At 36.2% G+C, this 12,740-nt stretch overlaps 1 protein-coding gene across 1 annotated transcript in view; it reads left to right on the top strand.

The window, feature by feature from the left end:
* The window catches only part of UTRN (utrophin), a 380,556-nt gene that overhangs the window by 342,364 nt on the left and 25,452 nt on the right, over positions 1–12,740 (top strand). The window contains exons 64-65 of the mRNA XM_084262364.1: positions 2,103–2,214; positions 11,345–11,481. Coding sequence (XP_084118490.1) covers positions 2,103–2,214; positions 11,345–11,481 — 249 coding nt within the window. The remainder of the gene's footprint in view (positions 1–2,102; positions 2,215–11,344; positions 11,482–12,740) is intronic.

Below are 12,740 nucleotides of genomic sequence, written 5' to 3'. Positions count from 1 at the left end.
CTGAAGGGTGTGCAGGGCAGGCACACCTTTTTTGGTATTGGTGGATCCTATAGGTAGCAATATAAACGCATGCCGTGTGTTGTACAAGCACAAGACCATAAGGAGCTGATCAGTAAGAAAAGGTGATGGCTGGCTGGCTGCTCTCCTGCATAAGGCTTGGGAAACTAACTCGTGCCAGGCAATATTAAGCACCCCTCAGAAGCAATCTGGCCTTGCTTTGCACAATCAATGATGTGTTACCGTGGTGAGACTTGCACAGTTCCTGTCTGAGCCATCGAACTCAATCAAACTTTCATCTGTTCAATGGCAGCTGTGAATTCTAAAAGAAAAAGTAACTTCAGGTATATTCTCTGTATTATCCTCCTAAACTGTATGATTTTGCTATGAATTATCATCATAAGGCATAACATAGTTGGTACTTTGTGAGTGCTGTTACAGCTAACATGCATATGTAAATTGATTGCTCCAGTGTATAAAGTGCTGGGAAAAAGAAAGTAGGGAATAGAGCTAAACATAACTGGCTTTTTTGTCCACTGTGGTCATGAAGTTGAGTGTATTATTTATGAATGATATAAGGCAGTGTGTTTCTGTAAGTGATTAGAGACTTTTCTTTAGGTATTTAGGTAGACGAGCAAGTTTTGTTCCCTATCTTTCTGTTTCTCCTTCTTTCTGTTATTTTAAAAGTTAATAATATGAATCTTGAGTTCGGATTCATCTCACCCAGCTTTTTAGGTATGCTGGCTTTAGTCACTTTTACAAGATTAAGCTAGCATCCCTCTTCTTTTACTATAATTATAGATATGTGATTGCTTCCAAAAGTAATTAATCGGTTCAAACCTTGTTGCCTGCCTTTAAGAGCAAATAGAATTTGGCTAAATGTTCCTATTTTTGTTAATTAATGCTTGAGGGAGCGTAGGGTGACAAAACTTCAGCTCAGATGTCTTTTAGATGCCTAAGTTGGGGCTGATGAATCGTGTCTCTACTGAAATACTTTGTGTGGAAAAAGAAGGCAGAGAGATTGAAGACAGACAAAAAAATGGCCTGTTCTAAATAATTTCTACAATGAAGTTAGAGATCCACAACAACAAAAGCATCTAGCATCTTAGCAGAAGGTAGATGTGTCCATTTAATACAGAGGCTCTGAGCAAAGATTATAAACAGTTGCATCAGCATCCTTAAAAGGGAACCTTTGCATTTATAGACACATATTGTCTTGCAAAACAAAACATAAAACTCAGCAGGGGAAAATGTGGATTGGTACTGCAGATTGCTCTCAGGAAGCAATTTAATTTAAACTTTAACTATTCAGTAGCTATTCAATTTGGCTCAGTTATCTCATTTTAGTTTTATAGAAATAATATAACCTCCTCCAGTCAGAACAACCATACCATAAAAAAACAGTGGGTGGAATCGGGAGTTAAATTATTGCTTTAGTCATCTCTAGTTAAAAAAAAAACCCTAAAAATTCTTTTTCTGATGCCTATGTTAAATATAGGGGATACTGTATAAGTTCACTACCTTAGGTATACATATAAAAGCTCCTAAAAAAATCAAAATCAAATAAATCAATGTAATTTTTAAACTTAGTATTATTTTTATAATTAATGAATTCTCAAGAGGGGTTTTTTTGATCAGAAATGTGCTTGGAATGTCTGAACATCAAAATTATGTAAAAAATGTATGTAAAAGAGAAGAAAAGAGAAAAACTAAATTGACCTGGGCAACAGGTGGTTGACATATTCTGGCTGTAGGAGCCAGGCATTTCCTTTGAATACCTGAGGAGGTGACCTGTGTAGTGTAGGAAGGTTATGTGAAATGGACTAAGAAGGCTGTGGTTTTCCTGTGTCCCATGCAGCTGCTGTGGTGGCACTAATGCCTCTGGGTCTGCAGCTGTGACGAGTGGCCATGCCATGTCTCGGTCACACACAGTCACATGCTTCAAGGGGCATTCTAATCTAAACCCAAAAATCTCACCATGTTGCTGCTCCTCCAAAGCACATGACACCATTTCGGAGAATAATTTGCCTCATGAAGCATAATAACAATAAAAAATTAGAATTACAGCTAGGAAGTGCTAATAACTTTGTTTCATGTCCTCATAGGTACCGGAGCTTAAAACATTTCAACTATGATGTCTGTCAGAGCTGTTTCTTTTCTGGCCGTACAGCAAAGGGGCACAAATTGCATTACCCAATGGTGGAGTATTGCATACCTGTGAGTACTGATTTACTGTTCATTACTAAGGGATTGGTTTTTGCATTCTTTGAGGTATAAAGTTTTTTCAGAGTCCTTTGTTACCTTTGTTTTTTGATGGAACTTCTTTTTCAGATGTTTAGTAGACTCTGTCTTCCTGCTTGTCTCATTGGAAGTCATCAGGGACTTTGCTGGTGCTGCTGATTTTATGTGGGTACATTCTGTAGAAATGGGTAGAAGTGTCCACTTCTAGAGAGAACTTGAACTTCGCTTTTGTTTTGTGAAAACAAAGCTAGGATATTAAATATAATTGTAATACTTGCGTGCACACACATGCACACTATATGAGTGAGAACATCTCCGAGGAAAGGGACTATTGCTGTACCACAGTAAATAATATTCTAGTAATGCACTTCAATGTTTTTAAAGGTGTGTGATCTTTACTTTCAGGTCCAACTTTTTGCTTACTTCACAAAAGCGTAGTTAGAAATACATCATGTTTTATTCTCCCGAGTAATTACTATTTACTGGAATATTAAAAGATTGGTGTGTAGCTGGAAAAAGAAACAACAGAATTGACAGTTCTGGATCAAAAATGGTGTGACAGGTTTGCCTGAAATGGCTAACAAAAATATTTTTACAACACTGTATTTTCCTAATGAAACTTCAACCGTGATTTTACTAAGGAAGTTTCCAGAAGACTTTTAAGTGGAGCAGTGGGTCTACTGTCTTTGGCCGCATTACCTATGTTTTCCCATCTTTTTGATCCAATGTGTCTCCCATAACAGATTTCAAATTCCATTAAATAGTATTTTCACTTCATTTTGATCAGAAGAATTATGAGTTATGTTAATTTCTTTTCATTAATACTATAACATAATGTTAGGATTTGAAAATTGGCATGTCAGGCTACATTCTGAAGAAATTTTTTTAAGTAGATTTGTTGGGGTTTGGCCAGTTCTAATGCTTGTTATATTCTGTCACCGGTTTTCTCTCTCTGCCTTCTGTTTTCTCACCTTCTTAAGACACTTATTGGTTGTTTAAAGGCTATGTTTTGATATTACAGCAGATATTTAGAGAGGGAAAAAATGTTACATGTGCAAAATACATGATGTTACATAAGTGATGTATGTCTTGAGTGTAAAACAGTCTACAATATTTCTCTGCAATACAAGTTCTTTATCTGCTTTAGCTAAAGGTTTGATATGTTTCTTGACAACACAGACTAATATTTTCTTGCTGCCACTGAAGATGTACAAAAAGATATTCTATCGGTATTGCTGCCTGGGCATAGAAATGTTCTTGGCATAATTCTGAGTATTGCCTGGCTTGTAACTTTATTTATAGAATAGGAATTTTTTAAATATTTTAGCGTCACTAAGTCTCTATTTTTATTTGTGTGACTTTTTGTTGGTTTGATGTCTTCTTTTTTAAATTCTTTGATTGGTAGTTTTTGTTTGTGGTTTTTTTCTATATTTAGTGACTGGGAGCCCGATCTAACCTGAGGATATCTGTCTATAGCAGACCATATAGATGATGTTCACTTTGCCTAAAACCCATTAACTCTATTGTTTCAGAAATGCATGCCTGATTTGTAGGTCAGTCACAAATATTAAGAAAAAGAAAACCAAAATCAATTAAAGTTTTTAATAGTTGCATTTGGGAAGTCTGTATAAAACAGATATCAGGTCAGGATTTAGGCCAGGCACTGTAGGTAGGGAATCTTGATATTTCAAGGTATATTGAAGCATATGCTAACGTTTTATATTCTCATTTGCATAAGTATATAAAAGTAATAAGAAGTCTTAGTATATTGGCAGCTGTGGGATTAATTTATTAAATTACTTGATAAGGAAAAGTTCTCTGTTTTCATGAATCCTAATATTTATTCTTAGAATCTGTAATGTTTAAACTTGGTTTGGATTGAAGTTTAATTCCTTTTTAAAATCCTTGTTCACACAGCTAGGTCATTTTCAGGGTTTTTTTATACTATTTTTGTAGTATAATGCAGGTCCAGTTTTGCCCTTGCTCACATAACTGTTCTAACCCTCAAGATCTAGAGGTCTGTGGTGTTTTCTTTCTTTTATTAGACATATTTTTAATTATGTTGATACTGCCTGTTTATTTGCCTTCTTAGCCAATGTAACTCAAATGATCTGAACATGTTTGAGATTTTTCTTTCCTTATAAAGTTCTCTCAAACTGTAGAAGAATAGTTCTTTGTTCTTTGTTCATGCCTATAATACACAGAAAATTCAGAAATGAAGGTGTAAGGTGTGTCAAAATGGGTAATACCATCAGTCCACAGAATAAGATACCCTTTCTGTTGCATTAGTCAAATACAGATTACACCTGGTATGGGATATGGTGCTGTCCCTAGAACAGGATAGTACATTTCTGATAACATCTTGATTTGTCTCAAGCAGCAGATTCGATATCTGAGAGAAATTTTCATTTCTTGTTCAACACGCTCCCATTATATAACTGAGAGACATTTCATTTATAAGACTTGTCATATAGAACAATATGTTCTGGAAATGGCTGGAATCCCCACTGTCCCAGGGACTGGGGACAGCGTGTGTTAAAATGAAGATTTCTGTTCCTGCTGCGGAAAGAATATAAGTTCTAATCCAATATTAAGAGCAAAATAAGGTAACCTAAGGCAAAGGTCCCTTCCTTCCCTGAAATATAGAAGGAATGAGATGAATCCACTATAGGATAATATGGGGAAGAACATGACTGTCTTTAATAAAGTGAGTGAAAGAAGGCAGGTATATAGGAGATAAAGGAAGGAGTTTGGGGCAGTTTAGAGCAGAGCAGAATAAAAGAGGTGGTATATAATTTACATGACACATAAAATTAGAGGTCCAGCACTGACTCACATTAATTTGGAATCTGAATACAGGAGTAGGAATTTGTCTTGGGTCCTGTTGTAAGTACAGTCATCTTGCTCCATTTCTGTAAAAAGAAATGAGCCATTATATTAACAGATTTCTTATATGGCTGTTTGACTTCCATAATCAGTACCTACATGCAGTCCTTTTTAAGTAATCTCATCTGAATTAGGTCAGGAGTAAAGAATCCAGTGTTATTTTGTATTACTATTTTTATTAATGCACTAGGGTGTATTAATTTGTTGTTAAACCTCTCTACATATTGAACTCCTTTAATGCAATATAATAGTCACAAGTTGCAAAATTCTTTGCAGTGAGAATAGCTTGTATGTTTAAGTAGAATAAAGCCTGAAAAAGAGCATAGACCTGGGTCTATGAAATAATAAAAAAGAAAAAATACAAAAAAGGTACCAAAGGCCAAAAAATTGTTACTTAGAATCCATTATATTACAGTACAGAAAGCCTGAATAGGAAGAGTGCATCTACTCCAGCTTTTCAAACAAACTCAAAGCCTGTTAATGTTAAAATGTTACCTTTGGGGCCACTGTTGCAAAGCAGAATACAAATGCATGCACTCATCAAACTCCCTTATTAAACACTAGCTTCTCTCTCTTATTGTTAATGTATATGTATGCATTAATGTAAAAAATAATAGTAATAATTAGGGGAAAAGCTTCCCTGGTTAGTAAATCTGACATTCAGAACTACAGCTTAGTTGCAAATGGAGAACTATCTTTGGGTTGTCCTCAGGTGAAGAGTTCAGTCCAGAGTTTGAAGGGATTTCTCTGAAACTCAGTGACTTCTACTTCAATTTAAAATAATTTGGAGAACAGGAAAAGGAATCTGTTTTTAAGATTAAATTTGCAATTGATTATTATTTGTATTAATGAGTTTTGTGATATTTGCATCAGGTGAGAATTGCTTTGTAATTTCAGAACAGGGCTGCTTATACCAGGTAGTTATGTGAACCTATTGAATCGTAACCTGTAATGCCATTTATCATTCACATCAGCATGCAATTTATTTTCCTTGCTTTTGGAAATGCAAGAACTGATGATAATAGCTTTGGCTATGTTTTCTTTTTCTTACATTCAGGATGGAGAGATGGATGGGGTAAGGGACTGAACACATTACTGTCTCTAAGTAGTAGAAATGCAAAGTTATTTTTTCACCTTTAAGCAGTCTTTCTCTGAAAAGATGGAGAAACATGATTTTTAATGTAGAATTTTACATGGAGATGTGTAAAAATTTTATAAGATTTTCCTAGTGTCTAATTCAAGGATGCGCTTAAATACATATGTGCATCATTTATTTTTAGTTTTCTTTTTTTGAATGGAAGTTCTTTCAGTTGTGGTACTTGTATTATATTAATGTGGCTTTCTGTACTAATGGGTCTTTTGAACTTCATGTGGAAATAGTTACTGCATCAGTTTTCTTTCTCCAAACTGTTTCCACTTTGCCACTCCGATATTCCATGGCAAAACCTTAAAAGCATCTTTTCTGAGGTAATGTGCAAATATGAAATCAGCAGTTCTGAAAATTTTCTCATTGCAAGCAGTGTTATCTCCTGACCTCAATGAAAGTATAATCGATTTTTGTAGTTCTGTGACATTCCACTCACCTGGCACAGCCCCTTATTTTGGGAACTGTTTGTTTTGTAGCCTTTCTATACAAAATGATGGCAATGAAGGTTAGCCCCTTCATCTTCCACATGACTAGAGTTTTATTTCCCTGAAAGAGCTCAGAATGTGATAGGCAAGATATCAGGAATTATTGGTTGTGTGATAGTTCACCCTAGACTGAATTCTTTTTCAAGCACAATAAAGCTTATCTGCAATAGTGCCTGTTAAGACTTCTCCTCTAGGTAAGTCATCTGAAAATTTAATTCCTACTGACATCCAAAGAAGACAGATGTGTTCCTGAACATTAAGCAGCCTCAGTGCTTTATAAGCAACAAACTGACATAAGTAAGTCAGTGGTTTCATCTTGACATGCTCATAAATGCACCAAGCATGACGTTTCACTGTTATCACAATGGGATTGTTCTCTGGGGAAGATGAAAGAAAGTGGCAAGAATGGTTGAATCTGGCTATTTTGCATGCAGAACATCACTTCCAGCTGTGGAGTTCAGAGATTACTCTTTGCCTTGAGAAGAATAGCTATCTGGTCAGCATAGCCTTTGATATGTAGCAGCTGGGCTATGTGCTTTCCTCCAGGTCTCACTGTTACAGTTGGTCAGATAGCTAGCTTATGTGATCTGCTACCCTTTTGCAACTTAATTTGTTAAATTTTGTGGTTAGTTACTCTTGATATTACAGCTTGAGTTCATTTGAGTAAGCTAATATACACAATTTACAATCAGTCTCTGGGTGAGAAATTGCTATGAAATGCCCCTATTTGAAAGTGGTCACAGAAGGGTAATGCAGACATCACTGCTGTGGCAGTGACAGCCATAAATGCAGTTATTATAACTTTAATACACTAATTTTTGTGGTATCCTGTTTCATTCCTCCGTGAAGGGATGTGAGAAGCATGGGTGCTTTTTGGAAGAGGAATGAATGTATGTAACTTAATGTGTTTAAGCTGTTGGTGAAGGGCACTCTTAAGTGTCATTTTTTTAAAAAAAGCAATTAATTATCTGTCTCTTTACCCCACATCTTACTCTGGGGAGTTTCCAGTCTCCCAGTGGTACCTACCTGACAGCTGCTTTAAGAAACAGCTATGATCATATCTGCACATATTGTAGGTGGTACCGTGAGTAGGTCTAGGAATTTTTCCTTAAAGAACAGTCTGACTCATGGTACCATGTCTACCAAACACTACAGACAATGTCAAGAAATACAAATATGGAGATGTAAAAAACTTGTAGTGTTTTGGGGGATTTTTTGTTGTGTTTTTTTAATGTGAACCTTAAAAAGTCCTTTTAAACGGCATACATGTTCTTTTAGACAGTAAATTTTGTCTCAGCATGTCTTATTATACAAAATATGTTAGCTTGGAACTTGTTTTGTTATTGTTTGTGTTGAATGTCTGTGTACAACTCTCTCCAGCTTCCTCATGACCCATAAATGTCTGGCTAGGGTTAATTAATGGTGGTGTTCATTGGTGAGGTTCACATCTCTTCTGGGAATCGGTTTCTACATGTATATTAGAACAGCTCTTTTTGATTTGTTTAAGACATAGTAGAAGAAACGTAATTAAGAGATTGATGACTTGGGTGCAGTTCTTTTACACAGGTAGGTGCAGGGAAAGGAATGGGAAATTGTTAGAACTTTCATCATTACTATTATTTAATTTTTTTTTCCTTGAAAAGAGAGTGAGAAATAAATATGTATATATTATGAATAATATATAGTGTTTATTCACATAATATATGTTTCATTTATGTTCTTTATATTTTTAATATTCTAGTATATTATTTAATTTAGAGGTCTCCAACTGGTTTAGTAGATTCTTGGTAGTACTTTTTCCCAAAAAAGACTTATTCTATTTCTAATATGATACAACCATAAACCAACTGCTAAGGGGATTTTTTTAACCTACATATGAAAAACATGTCTCAGCATATTCTGTTTTTTACACCACTTTGCATGTAAATCCCAGTTTCTTAAACATGGATTACAAGGAGTTTTATCTGGTTTTAGTTTATGACTCATGACTCTATTTATGCCTGGCTGATGGTATATCGGAATGCTAATTCCAGTTTGACAGTTATTACAGATTTTCTCCTTGAGACCTGCTAGAGGTGTTTTTAGTTACTTATGTGTTCCAGCCATGGGTCTTAGTCATTCCTTCCTGAACTTTGATGTCTTCTAAGAACTGAGATTTTCAATTAAGTTTGAAAGTGTGGTCTTTTTGGTTGAAGTTTTCAGTGAAGGAAAGGATTTTTTTTCTTTGCTTTTGAAGTAGTGCTGTAACTATGATGGTATTGATGCTATTGACTTGCGTGGAAATGATTGAGATGTCATGGTGTAAGAAGATGTACAAGCTACCTGTTTGGTTTAGTGTATCAGATAGATTCTACACAACAGTGCCTGCCTATTCTTCTTTGAAAGTAAATAGTTATAGTACCTCTCTCGGTGGCATTTTGGATTGGACTGTGCAGTGTGGTTATATGCACAGAACACAGGAGAAATACTTCTAAAAGCTGCGACTTGGTGGCATGTAAATGAAAATGAAAATTCTTCCAAATCTGATCAAATTTAAGTGGTTCTTAAGTGCTGTCCTCAGTCAGTACACAGTCATACTAGTCTTTCCAAGGAACTGGGTCATACCAAATAGAGTATACCAGAGGAAAATTTGGCATCTCTGTAGACATTTATTTCTGCAATGTGTAGGTACTAAAACTTTCATTCCTTGACCTTGGGACAGAGTTCCATCTGCTGGAGTTACCGTGGCGTAAGAACAACAGCCCTCTGGGCTGCCTCAAATTCCTTGTTTGGATGATGCAGTGGTTGGAGCAGATGCTTTCTGAGAGTTCATTGGGTTTTTTTTCTTTTTTTCTTTTTTGTGAGAGCTCCCTGAATTTACCTGTATTAAAACTCAGGGGTTCAAACATTTCTTAATCCCTAAATTGCTCGGTTTATCGTTACTTGTTAAAGCCACATGTGAGAAACATACCATCAGTTTGATAATCTACAATTTTTGTGTCTCATCTGATTTACATTACAGAATTTGTAGCTGCATATATTATGCATACATTTGAAGTACTTAGGTGAATAGGGAAGTATTATGTTTTGACAGTAGAGGCTAAAATTGGATAATAGTTTGTCTGACCTGCTTCTAGGCCTCTTTGCAGTACATAATGGAAAAAATTTACAAAACTGAAAAGTCTTCCACTCTGTTTTCCTTGTGGATATCTATCTGCTTTGCCATCCTTTTACCTTTACAGGATTCTTTCAAAGCAAGGCGTACAGAAATACAATCAGTAGTTTGTTACAGTGTTCTGTACAAAATCTTCAGCTGATGCAGGAGGTGAATGGCCACTTTCTCTTTACTGCAGTTGCAAGAGGAAGTGCTTAATAGTAACTGCTGCATGTGATGGGGACCATTCTCAGGGCAGCCTGTAAGAACATAGACTTTAAAGGCATATTATATACTACTGTTTCTTCCTGTAGATCTCTTTATTACCATTTTCACCTTGTATTTTATGCCTGCATGTTTTGCTTGTATCCCTGCTTTTATAGCAGGAGTTAACTGAATGGCATTACCAAAGCAGTGCTGGCATTATCGCCGTGATTGTTTCCAGTTAAAATGATTTTTAAAAGCAGTTGCATCAATTGTAATTCTGTTCTAAAGAAACTTACTAGGGTGAGATATGGGGCTAAACACTAAGTTTTGGAAGAAGCTGTGTCAGTGGGGACCAGTAAAAGATCTGCTGGGGCGATGGGTGAGAGTTGACAATTGTAACTTGTAAATTTAGACTTGCAGAATCGTGTGGCTTATTTTTGTACTAGTCCTATCCTGTGGTAGGAAGGAGGTGATAGAATTAGTCTGTAAGCTTCTTATCAGGCCTGGCTCTGGCTGTGCCTTTGAACACTGCCTGTGCTTCACCTGTGGGGTGGTAGAGATAGAGATAGTGCCAGAAACCTGCTAGGGAGAGATCTGGTAACTTAAGAGAACACTGAAAACTTGGCCCTTGCAGCAGAGAATATTTTAGCATGTACTGGCCCCATCTTATGATAAAGCTTTTCAGTAAGTATTTTGTGGCACTTTGTGAATATAAGGGGGGGGGGTGGTAGTGATTTTTTTTATATTTTTTTTTTTAAAAGCCATTGCTGTTTGCTGTATTTTTTCATCAGAGTCATTACAAGGTTTGTGAGGTGAGTCACAATCTTCATGTGTACGAGTATGCTATGAAGATTGATTTCAATGGCTAAGGGTATCTCATTTCTGGCAAATGACTTGCTACCTTTTTTTTTAATGAAAAATTAAATTTTTGCGTTCTGTAAGACTGGGTATAAATGTTTAGCTTAAGATCTGAACCTGTTTCAGTCTTTTCTTCTAATTTATAAAATAATTGGTAGATTCCATGAATTTATTGTTGGGAACTTGAAGCCTCACTTTTCTTTCCAATAGAAGAGGATCTGCAAGTGCCTTACCGCTATAATTGTATCATATTTCAGGGCACTAAAAAGGCAATTTAAATGTCATTAACATTTTTAAGTTCTACTTTATATCCTTTTTCAGGACAGTAGCAGCACTATTATCTCAATGCTGTTTAACTTTGTTCAATTTAATTTCTTTTAACTTTTGAAGACAACATCTGGGGAAGACGTACGGGACTTCACAAAGGTGCTGAAGAATAAGTTCCGGTCCAAGAAGTATTTTGCGAAGCATCCCCGACTCGGCTACCTGCCTGTGCAAACAGTATTGGAGGGTGACAACCTTGAGACGTAAGCTTGGTTATAAACTAATTGCTCCTGGGGTCACTGGCCTATTCAATTAAAATCCAAAAAAGTTGAAACCCAAGAAATAATGAAAAGCTGCTGCAGGGCCTTGTGCTGTATGATTTTATATAAATTATTTTACTATTTGCAGATCTTGCCTGTTTTTAAAGAAGTAACACATTCTATACTTTGACTTTGTAAGCATTTTATCATAAAGGCATGGACTTTGGCAGGTGATGTTGGAGGGGGCCAAATGGTTGTTTTTCAGAGAAGACTTTTATAGCTTTGGGGATACCAAGCTTTTGGAACTGCACTGCTTACTTGGTTATCTCTAAGTCCCTGGATTTAGAAATCTCTGAGATAATTGGGTTCCTACAGGCATCAGAAGCATAGGTGGGCTAATAAAAGAGCACTCTCGGTATCTCCACAGAATTACTAACGGTGCTGGCAGAAATACTCCACTTTATTTACTTATTTGGTAGTTGTCAGCCGAGGACACTCTTAAAAGCAAAATTAAGATGTGTTGACAGGGTGCTAGAAGTAGTTTCACGGATTGACTCTCCTGAATGTCCCAGCATCTGTGGTACTACTGTATCATCTGGATGCAGCACCGCTTAGTGAGCAGCAGCAAAAGTGACGCTTCAACATTCGTGCTCTGCTTGCATGCAGTAGTGCAGCGCCATTGTCCGCACTCTGTTTTCATGACCGTGCACTTTATTTACAATAAGTAAACAAAACCTGCTCATAGCAGTTTAAGAACCAGCAAAAAACAATCTGAGAACTGGTGTTTACTGGTGGCCCGCTTTCTAAGGAAGCAGCACACATTTAAAAGTTAAAATGCTACTCACTGGAGCAGTCCTCACCTGCCACCCACGCAGGAAAGAAACGCTGCTTTGACGTGATGAATGTTTGCCATGGTGTCAGGAACTGGAATGTCAAAACTGTAATTGTAGGTCAGGATAAAACTCTTGGTCCAGCCATGTGGGAAATATACAGATAAATTGCCAGTGTCATGCTGAGGAAACTGTTGGTATTGGTTCTCTCACCTGCAGGTGGCAAAACTTGGTAATACATTCCTTTAAATGAAAAAAATACATCAAATAAGAAATCGTAAATAGTCAAGTATCAGAATCTAATGCAATATGTATTTACCTCTGTTTATTTCTATACAGAAGAAAAATAAGTATTGATAACTTTGACTTACTGTGGAGCTTTTGTTCTTGATGGTGGGGTTTTCCCACCTTTTTTTTTTAATTTTGTAAATA

Source organism: Gallinula chloropus, assembly GCF_964237585.1.
Source record: "Gallinula chloropus genome assembly, chromosome: 3".
NCBI lineage: Eukaryota > Metazoa > Chordata > Aves > Gruiformes > Rallidae > Gallinula > Gallinula chloropus.
The sequence above is the reverse complement of the archived record's forward strand: the minus strand, read 5'-3'. Positions and strand labels throughout refer to the sequence as shown.